Source organism: Haliotis rufescens, unplaced genomic scaffold (assembly GCF_023055435.1).
Source record: "Haliotis rufescens isolate VD_foot unplaced genomic scaffold, xgHalRufe1.0.p SCAF_18, whole genome shotgun sequence".
Lineage (NCBI taxonomy): Eukaryota > Metazoa > Mollusca > Gastropoda > Lepetellida > Haliotidae > Haliotis > Haliotis rufescens.
In genome coordinates, this window is record NW_025963868.1 from 32,245,577 (window position 1) to 32,270,807 (window position 25,231).

A 25,231-nucleotide genomic window follows, 5' to 3' on the forward strand; every position below is an offset into this window, starting at 1 on the left:
GTTGCAATTACAATGAATACATTAAGAAACGACCCCTCGTTAGTAACCCACACTTGCAGAAGCCAGGGCAGCAGATTTACCATCTGGAGGAGGGGTGGGGACAGTGGATGCAACATCTGAAGGACGTAATTTCAAAGGGAACGATGGATAAAGCATCTGGAGGAAGAGTGGAGACAACAGGTTTATTACCTGGAGGAGGGGTTGGGACAGTTTATGTTACGTCTGAAGGAGGGAAGGGTGGATAAATCATCTGGAGGAAGAGTGGAGACAACAGGTTTATTACCTGGAGGAGGGGTTGGGACAGTGTATGTTACGTCTGAAGGAGGGAAGGGTGGATAAATCATCTGGAGGAAGGATGGGTACAGTGGATGCTACATCTCAAGGACCTAATTTCGAAGGGAACGATGGATAAAGCATCTGGAAGAAGGGTGGAGTCGTCAGGTTAAGCGTCTGGGGGAGGGATAGGGACAGTGTATGTTACGTCTGAAGGAGGGAAGGGAACGGTGGACAAAGCATCTGGAGGAAGAGAGGAGACAACAGGTTTATTATCTGGAGGAGGGGTAGGGGCAATGTATGTTACGCCTGAAGGAGGGAAGGGAACGGTGGATAAAGCATCTGGAGGAAGAGAGGAGACAACAGGTTTATTATCTGGAGGAGGGGTAGGGGCAGTGTATGTTACGTCTGAAGGAGGGAAGGGAACGGTGGATAAAGCATCTGGAGGAAGAGTGGAGACAACAGGTTTATTATCTGGAGGAGGGATAGGGACAGTGTAGGTTACGTTTGAAGGAGGGAATGGAACGGTGGATAAAGCATCTGGAGGAAGGATGGAGACAACAGGTTTATTATCTGGAGGAGGGCTAGGGGCAGTGTATGTTACGTCTGAAGGAGGGAAGGGAACGGTGGATAAAGCATCTGGAGGAAGAGTGGAGACAACAGGTTTATTATCTGGAGGAGGGATAGGGACAGTGTAGGTTACGTCTGAAGGAGGGAAGGGAACGGTGGATAAAGCATCTGGAGGAAGGGTGGAGACAACAGGTTTATTATCTGGAGGAGGGGTAGGGGCAGTGTATGTGACGTCTGAAGGAGGGAAGGGAACGGTGGATAAAGCATCTGGAGGAAGAGAGGAGACAACAGGTTTATTATCTGGAGGAGGGATAGGGGCAGTGTAGGTTACGTTTGAAGGAGGGAAGGGAACGGTGGTTAAAGCATCTGGAGGAAGGATGGAGACAACAGGTTTATTATCTGGAGGAGGGGTAGGGGCAGTGTATGTTACGTCTGAAGGAGGGAAGGGAACGGTGGATAAAGCATCTGGAGGAAGGGTGGAGACAACAGGTTTATTATCTGGAGGAGGGATAGGGACAGTGTAGGTTACGTTTGAAGGAGGGAAGGGAACGGTGGATAAAGCATCTAGATGAAGGGTGGAGACAACAGGTTTATTATCAGGAGGAGGGATAGGGGCAGTGTATGTTACGTCTGAAGGAGGGAAGGGAACGGTGGATAAAGCATCTGGAGGAAGGGTGGCGACAACAGGTTTATTATCTGGAGGAGGGATAGGGACAGTGTGTGTTACGTCTGAAGGAGGGAAGGGAACGGTGGATAAAGCATCTGGAGGAAGGGTGGAGACAACAGGTTTATTATCTGGAGGAGGGATAGGGGCAGTGTATGTTACGTCTGAAGGAGGGAAGGGAACGGTGGATAAAGCATCTGGAGGAAGGGTGGAGACAACAGGTTTATTATCTGGAGGAGGGATAGGGACAGTGTATGTTACACCTGAAGGAGGGAAGGGAACGGTGGATAAAGCATCTGGAGGAAGGGTGGAGACAACAGGTCTAGCAACTGGAGGAGGGGTGTGGACAGAATTTCTGCCAAAATTAATTAATGGTTTTATGTCCTTAATTAGAAATGGTATCGGACTGCCACGTTGACATCATGCTAATATACATCTTTCAGGAAATGATTTTCCTTAAAACATTATCTTCAAATATGTATAGCCTTTCGGGCTAACACGTACATGTTTATGCATAATTGTTCGGTGGATTATTTACACATGTATATGCATAATGGGCTGGTGGTGTATTTACACATGTATATGCATATTGGGCGGGTAGTTTATTTACACATGTATATGCATAATGGGCTGGTGGTTTATTTACACATGTATATGCATAATGGGCTGGTGGTGTATTTACACATGTATGTGCATAATGGGCTGGTGGTGTATTTAAACATGTATATGCATAATGGGCTGGTGGTTTATTTACACATGTATATGCATAATTGGCTGGTGGTTTATTTACACATGTATATGCATAATGGGCTGGTGGTGTATTCACACATATATATGCATAATGGGCTGGTGGTGTATTTACACATATATATGCATAATTGGCCGGTGGTGCATTTACACATGTATATGCGTAATAGCTTGCTGGACAAATGAACCGACTTTCTATCAGGGAGGATGTTTGTCTGAATTGATTTGCGGCATTCAGAAACATATTATAATTTCTAATGTGAAGTTTACAAGACATATGCGCCTTTCCATGGTCCCACAGTGAGGACAATGTGTTACTGGCTTGTTAAAAACATAATTATCTCATACACTGACAAAACTGATATGTTCATGAGATGAGACATGCATGCAATTTGATAGTTTATCTATTTATTTACCATTGAAAAGCATTACTGAGTTTACATTATCTGACAAAAAATATATTGAGTCACTAAATAAACGTTAAAAATATAAGCATTCAAATCGGCCAAACAAAATGAATATACTATGTATAAATACAATTTCAGAGTTTGATGTAATTCAGATACATGTACTTTTATCATTTGTTCTACATTCATATAAGTCATGTTCCTGATCGGACACTATATATTTTCCAGGCTGCAAGACGTATCGTTTCAAGTTTACTACATATCCAACCCTGTCTATCGCAGGATATAATGATAAAGGATTTAGTGTAAGATCTGTGATGGAATGTTCTGAAATGTGCATTAATGAGGCCATGAGTTTCATGCATCAGCTATGATTACAGACTGCGAATTTGCGCATGTTGTCTATCATCCTCCAGCTATCTAGATGCATTACCATCCAGTAGAGAGAATGGAGGAACAGAATGGATGCTAGGAACGAGAAACTGCGCATGACAGAAGCAGAAAACCATTGAACAGTTGACTTTACTGTTCATGCGTTTGTGACGTTTTGCACCGGTAAGGCATGATACGCTCACTTAGTGTCATCACTATTTAATCCAGTGATTGACATCATGAGCATCGATCCACGCCATTGGGATACGATGACATGCATCAACCAAGTCAGCAAGCCTGACCACCCGATCCCGTTAGTCGCTCTTATGACAAGCATATTCGCCTTTTACGGCAAGCATGGGTTGCTGCGGACCTATTCTACCCCGGATTTTCACAGGCCAACAAAAGGATCAAGGCTAATCACGTACATGATACATAAACGCGATCTTTCATTTGTTTGTTTGTTCAAGATTTATGCGCTCAGCAGTATTGTCATGACACATCTGATTCAGCGGAGCATGAGTGTGTGAGTCAGTTCAGATTGAAAGTCATCTCGACAATTGTTCAGCCCTATATTGACAAGTTATTCATTAATAGTAATAATACATTTAGTCTTCATAGAACCTGTCGAACTAGAGTATAGTGACATGTACAGATCTGACGTTGACAGAGTTTAGAGATTTGATTGGAATTTGAAGAAGACACACACGAAATGGTGTTCCTAAAACACAAGGTGAAACAAATCATACGTAATGGCGTTCATTAAACACAAGGTGAAACAAATCATACGTAATGGCGTTCGTTGAACAGAAGGTGAAACAAATCATAGTCATAGCATCACACGTAATGTATGTCACCAGCAACACATTTGTCAATATAGGTGTGTACGTGGGCTGGCGGGATAACGCTGACCTCATTGGTCGTGTCATTTTATTTAAGAATACACAACTGTTAATAAACAACATACAGACGAAAGATATATACGTCAAAGAATATGAACGGAAGGGTATTTCATACAAATTAGGTTAGCAACAAACCATTCATTTGAATGTTTATCGAAACACAATATATTTGGAGTTGTTGACTAAAGCAGGGAAACACCAATGACTTGTAAAGGAGCGGTCGTCCATGTATGACGTTACGTCAACAAGACAATTAACAATATTCGGTTGGAATCGATACCAAATTGCAACATTAACAGCTCGGACAAAATTATTCTTCGATTGGGTCAAGTAGCGGCAGAGCCGTACGTAACCAGTTTTTGGGTCAAAGTGTAATGATAAGGTGTGGCATCTCAAGTCACGGGAGAACAAAACTTAAGGACAATGTGTTAGGCGTTCACTACCGGGACGACATCGTTCGAGATCTTTGTGCAATGTCAAGTTGCAGCATGTTAATATCCGTAAACACGACTTTATGAGGCAGCATATCACTGCAATGTCACGGACGGCTGTTTCTCCAGACCCTACCCCAACAAAACATGTCTGAGATGGAACGACACCTACGAAAGGACCAGAATCAGCTGGTAATGCTAGCCTAACTTCCGCTTCGCCTGAATCAACGCAGTTGGTGGTCTCATCCGATATTGACATTGTTATTTGAGCTGTTACCAACCCCTATATTGGGGCGTGTCTTCTCTTTTGTTAACGCGTATCTCCTGTTACCAGCTATGGGTGTTGTCATTGAATTGGCTGTGACAAAACATTGATCAGACGAATGATCAAATTTTATGTTTCAACATAACACTTATTCCACTTTATATGAAACTCTTTTTTTCCGCTGATACACAACGTTCCTTTTTCATTCTGGAATATGTTGGAATATTGTCGAAGGCTGCATAAAATTCCATTCAGTTACTTTAGCCTCCTGCTCATTGCTCAACAGCAAAGTCTAGGATCTATCGTTGACCGATCAAGTGGGATGACATTAAAGTTAAGAATGGTTTCAATTGGAAATTCAAGAAGAAAGTGGATTAAAACCTGTTAATCCAGTCTACAAACATGCTCACACCTATTTAATATATCTAGAGTATATTGTCAAGGAGGCCCCTAATTCCGTATAGTATTTGTATTATGTGTAGAAATCTCGGCATCCGTTATTATAGAAATGTTTACAATTGAAATATGAGAGATTAAAAATAAGCAACATTGATTATTTGCTCCCGCTGTTTGCTGATGATCCAACATGCATCTTAAATGGTACAGAAACAATCTTTGATTGCTGTTATGCAGTTACTTCCACTTAATGTCCGAGTCTCGGGATTTAAAGTGAACATAGATACAATGAGATTAATATGGACAGGCTCGGAAAAAGATCGAAAAAAGACTATGCCCACAATGGAATCTTAACTAGCGTACTGGGCATATAATTTGATACTTGATCTGTGTGCACTATTTGAACTAAACTATAACGATAAAATGTGTATATAGGAAACTTTATTGGCAATTAGTTTCCAAATTAAATCATTTATTGTGAGCATTACCTGTTCCTTACTATACTAGAACCATTTAAAAAACAACCTTCCAATTCCTCTGGGGAATAACCCTGATAAAGTTAAAAGAAACCAGCTTATGGGTAAAACAGATGGGGGGCATGACATGTCCTGAAATAAAGAAATAATACAGGCCTAAAACATTACGTTTTGGTGTTACGTGTCGTTTCCCAAACTGAAACATTATTCTTATCTAGACATCTGTACGTAAAATAATTTAGTGTGAAATCAGCAACAAACCAACAAGTGGTACATAAGCAACAAATGAATTACAAAAATTAACAAGATTTACAAATCAATACAACTTACTTCACATAAATTACAATAGCAATAAACAGTAGAGTTGTTATGCAATATTCAATGCAATGAATGATAAAATGGCAATGGTCTGTATCAAATACAAAAATACAGTGGTGATAGCAAAAGCCTGTGATAATAAAATATATTCACCTAGTGGCGACAGTGGTCAAGCCTCCGCGATGGACTAGGCAGGGAATCAGGGATGATAAGCAACCCTCACATAAAAGCTTGTCTTGACGTGATGAAAATGCGCGTGCTGGCGACAGCTTAGATTCAATGGCATTACATTTTTGTCCTTCTAATCAATGCGCAAACACAATGCATGAGCGTCCCCCGAAATCTCAACGAAAACATTGTAACACAGTTAATGTTAAGCAATAACATACAATGCCACATAACAATGGTGAAGAGATATTTCCTGAACATATGAAGAACATTAAAGCACTGTCCGTAATCTTCGCCAAAGCAGATGGACAATAAACATTATAAATATATAGAGAAATGGATACGAAGTTACGCCAATCGTTATTGTTTAACGCCGCACTTAGCAATATTCCAGCCATATGCCGGCTGTCTGTAAATAAAAGCCGAGTCTGGACCAGATAATCCAGTGATTTACTCCATGACGTTAAACCCTATTTCATTTCTACGAGCACCTATGGCATCTGAACGCAACATCTAATCACAATGACATTGCACTAAAGATTCAAATATACTCCTGTTGCATATAACAGGAAGGCGAATTTACACTTCTAATGTAGCACAGATTTGCGGTGGGCTAGGCAAAACTAGGGATGGGCTGTGTGCCAACGGCATTACACCATGTTTGCGAATAAATGTTTTGCCCCCGATTCACGTATTGCAGAAAACGTTGTTGCTGACGTAGTGGCGAGTGGTATGCCAGGGCAACAAATCTTGACCATGATTGATGTTGAGTTGGTAATGTTATGGTGTCGGTATCACGATTGACAGGACAACTATTGTGAACGGACATTCGACTGGCTAACAACATCTTGACGAAAGAGCCGCAAGATGTCAATGCCATACCCAGGACGTCACCAATTTTTTTCGACGAGAAGGCATACGGACATCGTATTGACCCACAAGGTTTCTTGTCACGTTTCTAATAGAGCATCTGTAGGATCGGGTGGAGATCGTTTGCCAGAGACCTAGCCACCAACGTGGCCCAGTTTGGGGTACCTCTTCAGACGGAATGGTAGGCAACACCTAGGGGAACCATGCACAAGTTAATCAACAGTATGCCAACAAGCTGTCATCCAACATGCTATCGTGGTCACCAGATGTTTGTCTACATGTACCGGAATTAATGATAGAAACATTCATGGTCATAACACCTTCACTATCAATTAAACAGTTCCCTTACCGTTTTGTTGGTCGTATGTAGTGTATTGAAACAGTAGTATTTTTGGTGCAAAATATGACATGACTAAAATTTAACCAATCAGTCAAAATTCCACACCCCGTAACACAGCTTGAGGGCTCATGCAATGTGTAGGTATCAGGTCTCAGGAGAGAGAAATTCTGTTCAATATTAGTGATAAGAGAGACGACTTCCGAAACGAACCTGAAGCGACAAATGGATCCAGGGTATTTAACAAACTAAATAGAAGGTATGATTCCCTGGATAATCGAAGATGCAGTGCGCAATGATGATTCTGCTGATGTTTTTGTGATAGTTTTCTTAGCATAACATACACTCTTGACAGTTAATAGTAGATATGGTCCTGAAGTTTGCTTGTGCAAATGACTCTCTTTACAATGAAGATCTGTTTTTTACTTGAATTATCCATTATACTTGTTGTAATCTATAGTATGTAATGACAAGGGACAAAATAAAATTCATATTTGACATCGCCATCGTTTTTACACGAATAATTAATTGCTGTTCTTTCCATTAAGGCACATTCAATTTGAAGTACTTCACTTTAACTATCTATCTTATGGTTAGTTTTACTTCATGTTTATATTGACGGAGAGTTAAATCTTCCAGCTGACATTTCACTTATGTGGTGTACAATGGGATTTGACTGACAATGCACACGACGAGCACATTCATAGCAAGAAGATAACACCACAACATATCTCAATGGTATATACATTTGTTTTATTGATACATGTATGTTCGTATGAACAGTCAATTTTAATTTGGTATCATGTGACATATTGATGCCGATTGATCACCGGGGACTACCGACAGTGGGTGATCCGTGAGCAAAGGGAGATCAGGGGACTGTGTGTGTGTGACGAAGTGCGGGTTATCAGATCATGGGAATTTTCTTAAGGTTGTTTAGCACTACGTTTCGTGAACGCCTGTGACAATAGTACTAAATTTACATTCTATACACAGACGTTTATTTTACAGCAACTGACAGTGTTGGTATCAAAGAGTTCAAGCTGTTGACCATGATGTCTCATGTGCATTGGTTTTGTATTACCTTGACGTGGGTCGTAATGTACAGCATAGATGTGCAGAAAGATATGACTGTATTCAGAAAATGTGCACAAGAAGAGCAATGTGACTTTCCCCTTGCTGAATTCGAGCCATATGGTAGTTTACTGTGCTTTGACAAGTGTTTGCAGCTTTCTAGTTGTAGTCATGTAAGATTTGATTCCAAGACGCTGGTTTGCAGGATCTGCTCGGCATCAAAGAATGTGCAGTCTGATAAACCAAACAATTCTCAGAGTGAAGGAGACTGGAGTTGTCGGAAGAAACCAAATTTAGTAAGTTTAGTTAGGACATAAATTTGTTATTTTTAAAATGACAAACTGTAAACTATTTTAGATAGTGAGATGCGGACCCCTGACCTTGGGTCATAGGGCCTACATGTCTGAGGCGCAAATATTTGCATTTGCATCCATAAGGCGTGCCAGAACCCTGTGATCGCTGGTTAGAAACTATCTGATGATGTTTCTAGGGTTCTTCAGCATTACAGACATGCCGGTGTGTTTTGTCGTCTTAATAACAACAATGTTACATGTAGACAACAGAAATGGTCCTATGTTAGGATCTTCAGCATAAGGGGGCACGGGTGGCCCAGTCGTCTAAGGCGCCGCGATTCGCACGCCAGAAAAATATGATTGTGGGTTCAAATCCTGGTTCGCCCCAATTATGTTTATAGGTTTGTCAGCACCATACCCGTGCTCGTGGGTTTCACCGAATTGGTAAACGTCTGAGACCTGCATCACTTCGGGCTTTCCTTCCACATTTAGCTGACACGTTGTGATATAACTGGAATACTGTTAAAAGCGGCTTTAACCCAACTCACTCACTCACTCACTCTTCAGCATAACGACCGAAAGCCTAACCTGTTAATCACCGCCCCTAATTGCTAGATTGCCTTTATCGAATTTAATGATTTAGTGGTTTCCTTTTTAGATTCATTTCATTCCTGTGAGTATCTTCGACAAACTTTGCTCTATATGATACCTGATACACATAATTTGCCATTGATTCACATTTAGCCCTATAATGATTGTCCATGTTGAACCATCATCCTTATTGATAACAGAGTACAAACTATTTCATAAATTCCTCACAATTTTCTGTGTCGCCTTTCGGATACGAAACCAACACGATAACAAGAGTGACCAGCTTTTCCTGGCCGCCTGCCTAAATACAGTACATAAACTTGTTTGTTTCTTGTTATGTTTTGTAGAAAGCTGTATGTTTTTTTCCCATATGGCAGATAGAGGGTTGTACTGTATTGTACATGTTAAATTAACAGGCCATGCTGAAAACGTTATTTTCTCATACAGAATAGTTAACTTGAGACAGTGTCATATCGACGGGTATAAGTCAGTTGTAAGTTGTCCTCCTTTACCTGTATGAGCAACTCTATGCACTCTAATTCTCAGCCTAATCTGTGGATTTCACTGCATAAAATGTCGTATATGCAGTATGGAGATATTTATCGTACCGTGGCTTCTGTATCGATAACGTATCGTGTGACACCTGTATCGTGACATCCCTAACGATCCCTGAATATGTTTTCCTTCAAATGCATTTGGGGCTGGGGTGGACGGGTATCCGTCATGTTGAAGCCAATATATATGTTCGATGTTCCAAAGAAAAGAAGACACAGTCCCTTTGGGCATGTTCAAATTAATGTTAATAGATCAAGGACACATGTGGACATGGGGGAATCATTACCTGTTTGCCTATGTGTCCATATTTTCACATTGTATACTTTGTTATACAAAGAATGCCAATGTCTCTTAAAGCAACACAATGTATTTTTCACATGATACTGTTAGTGTTTGCCACCTTTTGGTTATACATACTGAACAACAAAAGTTCCTGTGACACCAATATTTTAGTGTATTTTTCAAACAAGTAGAGTTTGGTTTTCAATATTGTAGTACATGTATGGAATCAAGGCACAAAAACGCAACTCCTACAAAAAAAACACATGCATTCCATGCAAAAGTTGACTTTTATGCAAGCTGCATGCATTTCACAACCCAAGTATGGGTATAAAGACATGTGCGTTAACGGGATTGCATATGCATCGTTTAGCATTATGCTGACAAACAAACCACTCAGAAAAACAACAAAATTACGCAATTATTCAACACTACGAAATGCCACGCCTGTCCGAAAATGAGTGGCTGCGAGCCATTGGTGTGCTTGAAGCAGGATCGAGTCAACGTGATGTTGCAAGACAATTGGATGTCCACAGAAACAACACCATTTGGTGTTTATGGCAACGTTGGCAACAGACGAATGCAGTCAGATACCATCCTCGGAGTGGCAGGCCACGCGTAACCAATAATCGACAAGAACTCGATTCGAACAACACACCTACGAAATCGATTCCAGCCAGCAACAGTGACTGCAAGAAGCATCCGTGGCCTTCGACGAATATCTTCACAAACCGTACGTCGCCGCCTCAGATGTGCAGGGATTGTCGCTAGAAGACCAGCAAGACGTCCCATCTTGACAGGAAACCACCGTCAAGCCCGTCTACAGTGGTGCAGACAGCGTCTACGTTGGACGGCCATGCAGTGGGGACAAGTTCTATTCACTGACGAGTCTCGTTTTCACCTCAGCCACAGTGATGGACGGATTCGAATGAACCGACGTCAAAGTGAACGTTACGTCAATCATTGTGTCATGGAAAAAGACCGGTTCGGGGGCGGCAGCGTTATGGTATGGGGTGGGATTACAGCAAGACAGGGGACCCGTTTGATAGTGGTAGAGAGAAATATCAATGGACAGCGCTACCGCAACGAGATCATCAGCCCAGTTGTTCTACCGTGTTTGCGTCGTCATGGCCCAGGCATTACCTATCCTAATGACAACGCTCGGCCTTATATTGTTCGACTTGTTCAGGATTCTCTTCAACAAAACAACGTGAATGTCATCCCTTGTCCGGCTCGCTCCCCTGATCTCTCACCAATCGAGCACATGTGGAATGAGATGGATCGGCGCCTTTGACGTGTTCCTCCAGGAACTTTGAAACATGCTCCAGCAGATATGGACAGATATCCCACAGGACTTTGTGCGACGCATGAGACGAAGATGTGTTTCTTGCATCGCAACCAGAGGTGGACACACACGCTATTGATTTGTAAATTGACATTTTGGCATGTTCATGTTTTTTTTATGAAATCACGCATTTTCTGAAGTCAGTATTGCAAATTAAACCATTTGAACACTTACGGGAGTCTTTTATCCGTTGCAAAACGAAACGGTTTCAGATTTGGTAAAAAACAACTTTGCATTAAATCTTATTCAATGTCACAGGAACTTTTGTTGTTCAGTTTATTATCAAAGACTTAATATATTTGAAGATAATTTCTAAATGAAAATACTTTGATGAAATATGATTTTCAGGTATGTTAGCTGCTGCAGGTTCGATGAAATGCAAACAAAGCCTCATATCTTTCAGAAACGCTGAAATTATTTATTTGGTTTACAGAAACTGTAGTTTCTTGAAAGTACAACTTATTGGGAAAGACAAAACAAGGATTGAAGGCTTCATTTGTCCAATACTCACCTCTCCCTTTAAGTCTAGTTGTTCGGCTGTTTGTGTCATAGAGAAGGGCGACCATGTGGCGTCATGACTGATTTTCAGTGATCCTGTCATACAGGTTTCAAAGCTATTTTGCCTTAAGCGCCCAATTGAATCCGTTTGGGCGGAAAGTCGAGGATATTTGCTCTCTGGTGTTGACGTGTTATATTTATTTGAACTGGGTCTTTGTTTCTGCTGGTGGACTTAAGTTCCCAAGTCTCATCATAAGCTCAGTAGCATTTATTAATTATGCTGTATCAACTACAAAAGAAACTTTAGGCTGAGACATTAAAACTGCCCCACACTGCTCTTATCAACATGAGACGTAATTTAAATAACGATACTATTTTTAGTTTCAACAAAATCAGTGAATCCGCTATCTCTGCACTTCATTGTGCTGTGGGTTTTTTTAGATTATGGCACAAGTACTGATGTGCAACATCAGAAAATGAACACGCACTCAAACTAACCAGTCTAGATTTTACAGCTTAAAATTCTTTCATTTCACAGGCTCTCAGTTCCGAGTGTCAACCAGGAAGTAGATGTGTAAAGTCTCGAAGTGGTGAAACGAAGTGTGTCCCCTATGGTGTGTGCATACTATGAATTTATCTGCACATTACGTTCGTCTGCATATGTTTTGTGCTAATGTTTTACAAAAGGTATACTTTAACAAGCAAAATTATTTCATGACTGGGCATAATATCAGAAGATATTAATAACATCACACATTAATTTGGAATGGATATTTCGATATCTTCACATGAATAGATGTTGTTAACTTCATATGATTCGGTATCAAATATATACTATTTAAGGAATAACCAATGTATTATACGAACGTTTCGCGTGCATAATGCATATTATTTATTCCTAATATATGGTATTTATAATACACAAACACACGAGGGTAATATTCCCCTTATCTTATTATGTCATTCTTAAATACTCGCTGTTTACTGCAAGTGTTTACTCAACGCAGGTACTTTGGAAACAGCGTATGAATTTACAGCCATTTACGAGATTCCGGGTTAAAATATAGTTTCCCAGTTACATATGCTGGTTGAAAATGGCAGCATATTGGATCGAGTAGACGAAACTTCGTCTGTTGCAGGGGCGGTTGGGTAGCCTAGCCAAAGTCCCGGGTTCGATTCCCCACATGGGTACAGTGTGTGAAGCCCATTTCTGGTGTCGCCCGACGTGATATTTCTGGAATATTGTTAAAAGCTGCGTAAAACTATACTCACTCACTCACTCACTCACTCACTACTCTGTTGCATGGCATCAAACCAGACAGTGTCGATCATTGTACCCAATGACAATAACTGGATTGTCTTGTCTGATCAAACTTTTTCTGCTCTGATTTAAATCAGCACCCGTGTTTTCCTTTCAGACCTTCAAGAACACTCACAAAGGAGAGCTAGAATGTCGACGCAACCACGAGAAAATACCAAGTTATTCAACATGACAGAACGAGGTAAATTTCTTACACCTGTGGGAGAGCAGACGGTTTTCTAGACCTTAAAACACGTGAAAATCAAAGTGAAAATACTGAGTGACTTAGAACATATTAATGTTGTTACATGTTTCAAGTTTGAATGTTGTAAGGATGATAAGGAAGAATGTAAAATAATTAGGACACAGTAGCCTCACTGAGAACTAATTTGGAATATATGCCAGGTAAACACCAAAGCATCCTTTAGTCGAGAGGACTTGGACTTTGTCAAACTAGATTCGATGGCTGGTGAACGTTTGCTGGTGGTCCGAGAGGGCTGATTAGCTGTCTGTTTTTGTTTTGTCCAAATACTCTCGACCAGACATCAGGACTTCACAGAAAGAAAACTCTCAGAACCCATAGAAATCCGTCGTCACAAACGTTCATCGACAGAGATAAAGAGTATTGCATCCCATCTGCCTCTGAAGATCTAGTCAAGCAGCAGACTTTTTAATTAGTAGCCAATCAGCTTGCTCAACCAATTCATTAGTATCCAATCAACATGTTTAACTTATTGTAAATCTGGCTACATGTCCACTGTATCATTTGTTCTTTATTCCGTACATTTTGCTTCATTTATCTCTAATATCAATATTTAGTATTTCTATAATATTTGGACAACAGTACTTTTCGTCCTTCGTGGCATAATGCCTTTGTTATATCAAAACCATACCGATCCATCTAACTATCAACCCATTTGGTTAACTAACATTTTCTAGGATAGAATAGGTCTTCAGCAACCCATGCTTGCGATAAAGGTGACTATGCTTGTCGTAAAAGGCGACTAACGGGATCGGGTGGTCAGGCTCACTGACTTGCTTGATGCAAGTCATCGATCCAAATTGCGTGGATCGATGCTCATGATATTAATCACTGGATTGTCTAGTCCAGACTCGATTATTTACATACCGCCATCATATAGCTGGAATATTGCTTAGTGCGGCGTTAAACAACAAACCAACCAGCGTTAACTAGCTGCGTTTGTAAAACCATGGAACTCATTAATCGACTAGAATGTTTTTTTCGAATCCATTGATATTATTGCTAATATTCAATTGGGTTTCCCAAAAAAATTAATGAACTATTGACCATTTTGTTCGTTTAGAATCAATCAATATTAATAACCAGCAAGCTTATTATACAGCATGGTTTAAGAGAGGGGAGGGGATCAGACAACCCTACTTTACAAATTTATACCTTCTAAATTGGACTATGACACCACTGTGTATCCTTGGGGCTTGCAAGTACACAACATTCAATCCACCATCAAAGAATAAGACTATGTCCTGTTGACAGCCTCTCCTTACAGGCTTTGTCTACTCCTCCCTGGCAGTTGGTGAGAGAAGTAGACTTTTCCCTCACACGTTTTATCAAATCTGACGCAAATCAACCAGATCATCAACAGGAAATAATACAATTAAGATATAAATACGGCACTCACCGTTCAGTCTTTACTGATGCGTCCAAGGATATTGGCAAAGTTGCAAGTGCCACTGTCGTTGGATCAAAAATTATATCATCTTGAATGCCAGACAATAGCTCAATTTTCACTGCTGAGGCCAATGCTATCCTTACAGCTTTGTAATATATTTTACTATGACAGTCTACAAACAAACCGCGTATTGGTATCTATTTACCCGCTTATAAATTATTTTCCCTCTGGGGCAGGATCCAAAGTACTGTATCGTGGACCAATCACACTGCAAACACGAAAACATCGTTTTTTTCCGTATATTGTCATTGGACGATAAAAACGACTAAAAATTCATTCAAATTCATTAACTGGTGAGCGTCCATAATGTGTCCGGAAAAGCGTCGAGATTTTCAAGCGTAAAATGGACGGTGAGTTGAGGTGAAATGGCGTTTAACGTCGCGTCCAAGATTATTGCACTTATATAGCGACGTGAATGCACGTGTGTGCGTGTGTGGTTGCTTGTACCAGTCCCGACTGATGTCAATTTATAGTGCTAGCCCACTGAGATACCATGCCGCAGTTTAGCATGAATACCCCACTCAGACACAGTATACTGACTCCGAACCGACCAGTCCTTGTTTTAGCCCCTTAATGCCGGGCGCCAGACAGGGTAACAACAACGTCTTTTGGTATGACGCGGCCGGGGATCGGACCTTCCGCTTTCCGGGCGGGCGCTCTACCACTAGACCACGGAGGAGGTCCGTAAAATGAACGGAAAAACGATGCTTTTTTGCTCGGCCTTGAACAACTGTTAACGGCCAGTCGGCGCTGGTCCTTTCAGAAGCATTAGATTTCATATTTCTGGCATGCCTTGCTCTGGTATCTGTCGCGCGCAGTGCAGCGAGATTTGCTGATTAGTCAGTTTTAGCATATGTAAGGTTTTATTTGCTTATAACAGTAACTATTTTTTTAATGTGAAGTTTACACGATATACGGACGAGAGGTCGGTCACTTGACGCTTTTCACGTGACTGTATTCTTGAAATGACGTAAACACTGACTACTTTCACATTCCTTTGGAACACCCTGGAAATTCCCTAGCACAAATTCATACAGAAGCGTTGTTTCTCATCATTTAGACCTTTAATTTTGAACTAAGCGTCTTGGCTTACTCTGTGATAAGTCAGAAAGTTTGGTTGCATGCCCATTCAAGGATAGCCTCCCTACAACCCATCCCAGAAAAAAAAACGAAAACAAAATTCCAAACTATCGTAGTGACAATCTACATGAATCTATGAACTTACCTTAGTATCTATTTGACACATCTTTACAATCACCTTTCAATGATCGGCCAATTCATCAGTGATGACTAATGCTTGAAATAGCCACAGGTTAATTAACAACTTCGGAAATATCTCCCTTCACGTTTATCGTGTCGGCCATGTTGACGCCTTGTGCTTGATGTAAATGTATTACGACGCTCTGTCATTGTGATTGACTTACTGAGGTAGTTCTTAACAGACCTTCTCATCTAATGAGGATATTATTTGGAATACATTTCTTGTACACAAACTAAAACAGATGTTCTTTCCTTTTGGGGGAACTATTTTATTCCGGGATGACCTATTAAAGCTAGTAGTAAGTCAAGGCACCATGTGTGTGTGATCTGTTATTATATGTGTTTAACAAATACGGTTTTGGGCGTTAATAGAATACACTGACGCAAGTATATTCTAATCAAATCAGTTGGATAATTGAATATGCTTTCTTTTACATATTACATAACATCACCACACAAAATTTGGACAGTTGCAGTAGCACACTACGGTGATCGCATTAAACACAACTTTCAACAGTATTTCAGTTATATCACGGCGTATCAGACTGATATGGGATAAAAATCCGAAGTGGTTCAGGCCATCCAACGGGTGTTCGCGAAAAGGCGAGCGTATCCTGCCACACACGTGGCACCCGTCACAAACACATGCAAGGACAAGGCAATAGTTCACCTGAACAAAGTACGGAAACACATAATCATTCCCGTCCTAACTATTACCGAGAATGTAAATAATATTGTCCGTCAGAAACATGGACGAGTATTAACAATATGTTGACAAAATGTATTGTTAGTCTCGGCATGCAGTTGAACTCATCACCCATCCCATTATTGATAATCCTTCTTGAAGATCTATGAAATCAGAAGCTGCAATAGCGCATATTTACACTTTATCTTTTAATTTGCATGTTAGACATCTATTTCATAGCTCACACACTATTTGCACGGATCACTATCATTGTCATGTTGTAGTATGGTCGCATTTTCGCATTGACTCCCTTACAAAAACAAGCAAAACGTGTCAAAATTAACCAAAGCGCGGCAATTCGACAACGAGACATTTTGCCAATTTGTTGCATTCTGGCGTTGTCGCATTGTCACTCTTTGAATACTCTTTGAATACTTTATTTTACTAAAGAGCGACGATGCCGTAACGCGACATTTTCAAGTTCAAAATATGTCTCGTTGTCGCATTGTCGCCCCATCACAAATGTGTATAAAAGGCATCAAGTTCAGTTATGTTACAGTTAGGAAGCGGTAACCAAGTTATATCTGTCGTTGAAGTTCAACCTGATACATGTAAGTCTTGACTTGAAAACACAAGTCCGTCCGCGAGTCCATAACGTTTTATTGTGAGCTCTTCTCTATAAGTGCTTTGTGTTCAACTCCCAGTTCCAAACACGTAGTACCTCATCAACAATCCACATACCTCTAATCCGGAAGATCTTACTCTTGACCGTATCAGACAACTGACGAGTGCAAGCCCGACCTGTGACCTCGTTACATCCCCATGAGGTGTTTGCCAAAGGGAGAGGGGTTTTGAAATGTGTGTTCCAGCCCAGCGCAGAGCTCGCAACACACTGTATACTGCATGTTGTATACATTATATTGCAGTTGATATACTGTATACTGCATGTGATACTTATTTGCGGAAAAGTTACAACTTTCAAGATTCAAGATTCAGTTCACATTTATTTCTTATACAACAGACCGCCGTCATATATCACTGGAATATTGCCGAGAGCGGCGTTTAAACAATGTGTTTTCATAACGGAGCACTGCAGTCATTTAAAATAGAACCGTATACATATGTAGTACCAACTCACTCACTCTGTTTTGAATATTCAGGAGAAATATATATTAACCAGCTGTGAGAAGAGATATCAGATTTTTATAAGCAGTCAAATAGGGATGATAAGAGACTCGTCACTGATTAGGTTCTTGTTTACTTAAGAGCAGAGTTTGCCATGTTAGATGCTATAACCAAAATCTAGGAGCTCCGGCGGGTGGCAAACTTGACTTGTTATTGTGTGGTATGAGCTGTGACCATGATTGGGAAAGTCTAGATTTCCACAGCTCTAGCCTGAAATTAACAATTGTTCTGTGCTCCTTTTTAATTGTTTTATTTTTATTTTGTAGACATGGATAAACCAACCAGGAAAGAAATTGATGGAATATTATTATCACATGTTACCACTAAACCAGTTAAATTCATCACACAATACTTTATTAGTATTTGATATTACGAAGGGCATGATCATGTACATGTTCACTGTAGTAATGTACATACTAGTCAACTTGATTATTATTTGTATTATAGTGTACTGCGGCATCACCGATTACTATAGGATATCCTCACTTGTCATCGATGCATTGACATCGAACAATGGACGACAGTTCGACATTCTTATTCGAGTTTAGCTTCAATAGGGACAGTACCTGGGTCAGTACAATTTTCGCAGTTAAAAATATGTATCTACAAAATATAATCTAAAGGAGCCCAAAACAATATTTTTAATTAATATTTACTTTCATGGATAGAATGGAGGCAATCGTTCTGGACTTGAGCTGGATTCCTTTAAATTTATTATCTATGGTCTTGGAGACGTACAAGAGTGTCAGTATCGCATGGAGAACTGACGTGTAAGGAAAATCCCGCTCGGGCCAGCCTGGGTCAGTGTAATCGGATAAGTTGTGGAGTTTCGGGTTTGGGCTGTTTGCTGAATAGAGCAAGGGCTCACGGACAAGGGCACAATGAAGAGATAGAAAGCATATATATATATTTTCTATGTTGATTTTTAAATTATCCACAAACTATGAGAACTACATTGTAAACATCTATCAGGGGATATACAATAATACTACTGAAGCGTTTATCTGAAAATTGGGACTAATCAACTAATATTTCTTTCTTAAACACTGCCCGTTACAGGCATTTTAATCTTTATATTATAATTTGTATAGTTTAAAGGTTGCATTGCAAATAATGGCAAATTGTGTATCCTTCTACATTTTGAATTCATTATAATTTCTGCATAAAACCTTAACATCAGATAGTGATATAAACAAATAGGTTCTACATTGTGATAAATTAATTATTAATTTCGCAATTTTGAATCAAATAAACTGAAATATGACATTACAAACAAATTATTTTAATCTGTTCGTGTGAGTAGGTAACCAGAGATTGAGACAGCTCACTAACGTAACCATTTGTGAAAAATCAAATATTCAAAGTTTAGGGGTTTGAACATGTGCATTTAATAACTGACAAGAAATCAAGGCAATGATTAAATTATGGATGCTATTATTTTATAAATAAAACTAAATATATAGAAAATACAAGTTTAATTTCTAATTGTTTGAAGGTGTTTAATAATAGTTTTTGTTTGATTGTTTCTTGTTAAACGCCGCACTCAGGAATATACCAGCTATACGACGGTTGTTTGTAAATAATCCAGTCTGTGCCAGACAATCCAGGTTTTGGACATAGAGAGCATTGATCTACGCAATTGGGATACGATGACATGCATCAACCAAATCAGCATGCCTGACCATTATGTTATTCGCCTTCGTACCTGATCTTCATGGGTAATGTTTTTAATGATACGGTACAATTACATTCTGCATATGTCCATAATAAATGTGTATAAGTAGATAGACAATATATCCATACATGCCAATTAAATGGGTAAGACTGCATATGGTTCAATGATGAGCTCTTTTACAAGTCCATATTTTAAGACATGTATTTGATATTCATAAGAACTCCACAAAAGCTACACAATCGCGACAAAACGGTACCAGCATCACAGATACTAATAATACATTTTTTAACATGAGATACATATGATTACTTTAAAATAAAAACATGTATCTAAATAGTAAATTAGAAGGATTAAAAATATACTCTATACACTTTTCGCAATTGTTTTTCGTTTGGAGTAAGCGTGAGTGAGTTTGGTTTTATGCCGCTTTAAGCAATATTACAGCAATATCACGGTGGGGGACACCAGAAATGGGCTTCACACATTGTACCCATGTCAGGATTTGAACCCGGGTCTTAGGCGTGTCGAGCAAACCACTAAGCTACCCGACCGCCCCTTTTTCGTTTGGAAAGAGTAGTGACAGTAATGATTGGTATCTGATGGATGCAAACAGTTGTCGAGTCGCTGTCTCAGATGGCTCACATTTCGTTGCTCTAAAGATCACGACTGTGATACAAACCGTGAAGAAATTTGTCTCACAGTCCCTGAACCATATTATTTTCCCTTCCGCCAAGGCCTCACTGTAATGCTATAGCCCAAAATGAAACAAGCCTAGATGTTCAGGTTCAGGCTGAAATTTCCATCCCACTAGGGCTCCTTTTAAATTTAAATATAGTTTCTCATTTTAATCAAAATATTATATTTTCAGAAACTAAGCCTTAGTCTTACCGTGAAGTACAACTATCCAAAAGATCCCATGCATGTCTATATTTCTTCAGACAGACTCTCCATGTTCACATCGATACATGTATATATCAAAAGACAAATGAAAAAGCACTGGTGAATAGGTTATATGCGCATGTCAGCGTCGCTCCTGCAATATCCTTTTGCGCAAAATACATATATATATACTGATGAATTAACGTAGTAATACTACGCAAATATATGTCCAGATGTATACATCAGTTTCATCTGGGGATCTTTATTCGTGCGTTTAGCTCTTTTTCTTCAGGAGATTCTGGGGTGTTACATCACACCAGAAAGCCAGGTCCAAATTTAAGTCATAATTTCATGGTCCGTCTTGTATGTTGGAAACCAATATCGCAGTATGGCTGAATATTGGTAAACGTTGTATTAACCCAATTACTCACATAATTATTCCATTTTCTTCAGGCACGTTCTACAATCATCTACGGACACTATCTATAAGGAGGTATATCTATATTCATCCAAATATCCATAGATATATGTCCACATATACATGTATTAAGCAAGTCCTACACTCTTCCTAAAAAGATAAATGCTAAGCATTTCTTCTGTATGTACTTATATATGTAAATATCGTTTTAATGTCAACACTGATACAATGAACGTACCACAGACCTGATGCTAGAATAACATCTAATCTCTGAAATGAACATATTTTACAGAAAAAAACAGTTGTTAAACAGTAGTTATAAAATATAATAAAAAGGAGCCAAGAGACTTTCTTCATTTTGCCAAGTATTGAGCTGTATTGGACATATTTGTTTCGGGGTCTGTATGCAAGACAAACCTGATGCTTTTAAGTATAAAGATAAGTAAGTATAGCTGTTGTATATATTCAAATATCTTTCTGATTAACCCAACCTTGAAAAATATTGAAAGATGAGTGATAACTATTTTTGTCATTATTTCAAATTAGAATGATGGCACAGCAGGAAATCATGGCACTTTAATAAAAGTATCATGTTAACCCAATATTTTTTTTTAAGTAAGAGCAACATGTATATTGAGAGTATAGGTTTGGTGCGTGACTTATCACACATTACTTTCAGAAAGTGTGCATATTCTGTTTATCGGCAATAAATGACATAAGAGGATTAATAGGGGTAAATACGATTTACTTCAGAACTAGTATAGATTACTTTAGGTTAGGGGAAAATGTATGTAATTAACAGAACTTTGAATTTCGGCTAGAGTCGTGCTCAGGGGGTTGTTTGGGTGGTTTTAAAGGATTCGGTTCCTGGCTTGGGCTTTGTGTTAGATGTGTAGACGGCATTTCTAGGTTTGACGTATCAATGACCAAAATGATGTCTCTATTTTGGCTTCTACCGTGTGTTCCCGTACCTTTTCAGGTGAACAATTGGCTTGCCTTTGCATGTGTTTGTGGCGGGTGCCACTCGTGGATCGGGATGAGCTCGCCTTTTTGCGAGCACCAAGAGTCATCATTTTTTATGTTGAATCATGACACATGCTCCTGGTGTTGTCGGAATCGTTATGGGAAGGCTTATGTCGCTTTTGTTAACTGATAAACATGAGATATGATGCCAGTGTATATGGTCATGTAATTACGAAACAAACGACGAGTGGGAGTTGTTTATTGTATGATAAACAATGACCACGACTCGTATATTTCTTATATGAGATATCAACATTATGTACAGCCTCTTTAAGGGTGTTAAATTAGAAAAAAATGAATGCTTTTAAAATATTTCCCCCTTCTTAAATAATGATGACTCCCTAAATAGAATTCGACCACGGCAATGCCAGATAAATCCATTTTATGAACAGGAGGGTTTGAATTTGGTCCTTCCCGCATATTCTCACAATTGCTCGTCGATTATCTGTACCTTTTCTCCCAATACCGATTGTCATATCGCCCTCACTTTCGGATGCGATTGTTTGGGCATTGCTTTTATCTACCTTCACCAGCTCCACCTTTTGAAACAACTCACTAGACACTTCCCTCTCAAAAATAACGTCAAATTTACGACGTCCTCAAGTTGCGAGTGCATGTTTGAATCTCAAAAAATGACGTCATGATAGAACAATGTTTTATGTTTTATCGCGTAGATATCTTATATAATCAAATGTCAATTTCTAATTGCTTTATCATGACGTTTCCGTGTCATAACCAATCATGTAGCAATAGCATACACAATTATCCCGCGATATGCCAAGGAGAGGCACGGGCCACCGCGCCGTGGGTGCCCGTGCCTATAATAAAAACAGAGGATGAGGTTGGGTTAAATGGCCGAGGGTGTGCAGGTACTAGTGGGCTACTTAGCTGCTAATTGTGTATACCAAAATGCTACCGTTGCCATGGCCACGCGCGTGGCCGACGGCGATTGCAGCTAGCGCTGCTGGCCTGGGACTGCTACCGCTGTCCGGCCCCCACGGTAGCATATTTAACCGCTACCATTGCTTGGCAACTCCCACGCTGCCAAAAGCAGCTCCACGCTGCTGGCCTAAGTCAGACTGCCGCTGCCCGGCCCCAGGTAGCCGGCCAAAGCAGATCACACTGCCCGGCCCCATTAGCAAAACCATTGTGCGGCCCCCCGCCGCGGACCCAACTGTCAGCTACCGCTTGACAAGACGACTTCCGCCGCCGGGCCCATATACGTGGCAATTGTTTGCCCCAACGTATGTTATTTTACGATTCCCCGGCTGAAAAGTCGGGAAAGACAAGGTTCCCACTGAGAAGCAGGTAACCCCGGAAAGGTTCCCGCTGAAAAGCAGGTAGCCTTAAGCACGAGTATTAATTTGGAAGCAAGTTAATTTGTTACTAGCAGTGTAGCCCACAAGAACCCCGCACACCTCGACATAGTTTATTGTTGAGACAGGTATTGCATATATACATATATACAGCTATTAGGCAGTCATGTTTATTTACATATATCAGAATCATTTAAAAGTATGTACATATATACAAGCGCTCTGAAAACCTATTTTACATATGTACAGGTTTATTTACATATATACAATCCGCTCTGCTGGTACCTGTAATAGAATAAACGCTGAAAAAGAAGTGATTAGCATTCCAGGTGAAGAGGACACGTCAGGCTGAAAAGGAAAGAAAAGGGAGTGGCAAGCTGAGTGGGTGGGTGGGTGGGAAAGCGTTTCTAGACAGTGACACACGTGTGTGTGTACTGGTGGAGGGTTGGTCGCGAATGACCGACTAACAAAGAGGGGATGATGCTTGCGCGGGATTATTCCCCGGGCACGGTGCCCAGTGGTGGCCCGGGGTGATTGGGTTACGAGGGGTGGTTGGGTTACAGACGTAATTAGCCCATGGTTTGGATACGCGCGATAAAGTCATTTAGTCGTTAGTACTAAATGTAATTATCCCGCGATATGCCAAGGAGAGGCACGGGCCACCGCGCCGTGGTTGCCCGTGCCTATAATAAAAACAGAAGATGAGGTTGGGTTAAATGGCCGAGGGTGTGCAGGTACTAGAGGGCTACTTAGCTGCTAATTGTGTATACCAAAATGCTACCGTTGCCATGGCCACGCGCGTGGCCGACGGCGATAGCAGCTAGCGCTGCTGGCCTGGGACTGCTACCGCTGTCCGGCCCCCACGGTAGCATATTTAACCGCTACCATTGCTTGGCAACTCCCACGCTGCCAAAAGCAGCTCCACGCTGCTGGCCTAAGTCAGACTGCCGCTGCCCGGCCCCAGGTAGCCGGCCAAAGCAGATCACACTGCCCGGCCCCATTAGCAAAACCATTGTGCGGCCCCCCGCCGCGGACCCAACTGTCAGCTACCGCTTGACAAGACGACTTCCGCCGCCGGGCCCATATACGTGGCAATTGTTTGCCCCAACGTATGTTATTTTACGATTCCCCGGCTGAAAAGTCGGGAAAGACAAGGTTCCCACTGAGAAGCAGGTAACCCCGGAAAGGTTCCCGCTGAAAAGCAGGTAGCCTTAAGCACGAGTATTAATTTGGAAGCAAGTTAATTTGTTACTAGCAGTGTAGCCCACAAGAACCCCGCCACAAAGCACCCGAGTGCTACCCCACACCCACGGCCACTCGATACGCGGAGATAGCATTGTTGCCCGGCTTGCCTATGTACTGAAAGGAAACACTAACCTGTGGAGATAATATCCTTACTGGCGCAAAACGAGCGCCAGGGCATGCAATAAATTGTCCGTAAACACACACAGTCCTTTGTCGCTGAGGTGGACGCCCTCCCAGGCGTACCATGTCTTGTCTGATGCCAGGATCTGGGGATGTGGCACCATTGTACCGCCGAGCTCTTTGACTCGGTTGGCCAGTCGGCGGTTGGTATTCTTCCGCATCCCCTCGATCTTTAGTGGGTCCCTGGCATCGTGCCAGTAGCGCCTGGGCAGCATTGAGGATACGATGATCCTGGTGTCAGGAAGCTGGAGTTGTATCCGAAGGATTGATGCCACCATGTCAAGGTAGAGTTGGCTGCCCTTGACCGAGCACAGGTCGTTGGAGCCCAGGTGAATGATGAGGGCTCTGGGGCTGCGCCGTGTCGCCTTGACCTGTGCATCCAGAATGGTGTCCAGCTCCTTCCACCTCATCCCCCCTCGTGCCAGCCATAGCATCCTCGGTTGGTTCGGACTGGTGCCCTTCAGGAGCAAGTACTGCCGTGCCCTGGCCATGTAGCTGGATCCCACCATCCAAACTGTAAAC

General features: G+C 40.9%; 1 protein-coding gene across 1 annotated transcript; it reads right to left on the reverse strand.

Annotated features, from left to right (window-relative positions):
• Window positions 1-442: 442 nt before the first annotated feature.
• Window positions 443-25,200, reverse strand: LOC125381463 (leucine-rich repeat extensin-like protein 3). Its single transcript, XM_048398016.1, has 2 exons — window positions 24,734-25,200; window positions 443-1,862 (listed from the first exon to the last, which is right to left on the reverse strand). Exons 1-2 carry the CDS (start codon window positions 25,198-25,200, stop codon window positions 443-445), a joined length of 1,887 nt encoding a protein of 628 aa, XP_048253973.1.
• Between the last annotated feature and the right edge of the window lie 31 nt (window positions 25,201-25,231).

What these genes read in the sequence shown, in the direction of transcription:
- LOC125381463 (XM_048398016.1), bottom strand. Translation starts at nt 25,200, where the DNA reads ATGGCCAGGGCACGGCAGTACTTGCTCCTGAAGGGCACCAGTCCGAAC. An exon ending in CACCTCAGCGACAAAGGACT is followed by an intron (nt 1,863 to 24,733) that starts GTGTGTGTTTAC and finishes TAATTTTGGCAG; the next exon opens with AAATTCTGTCCACACCCCTC.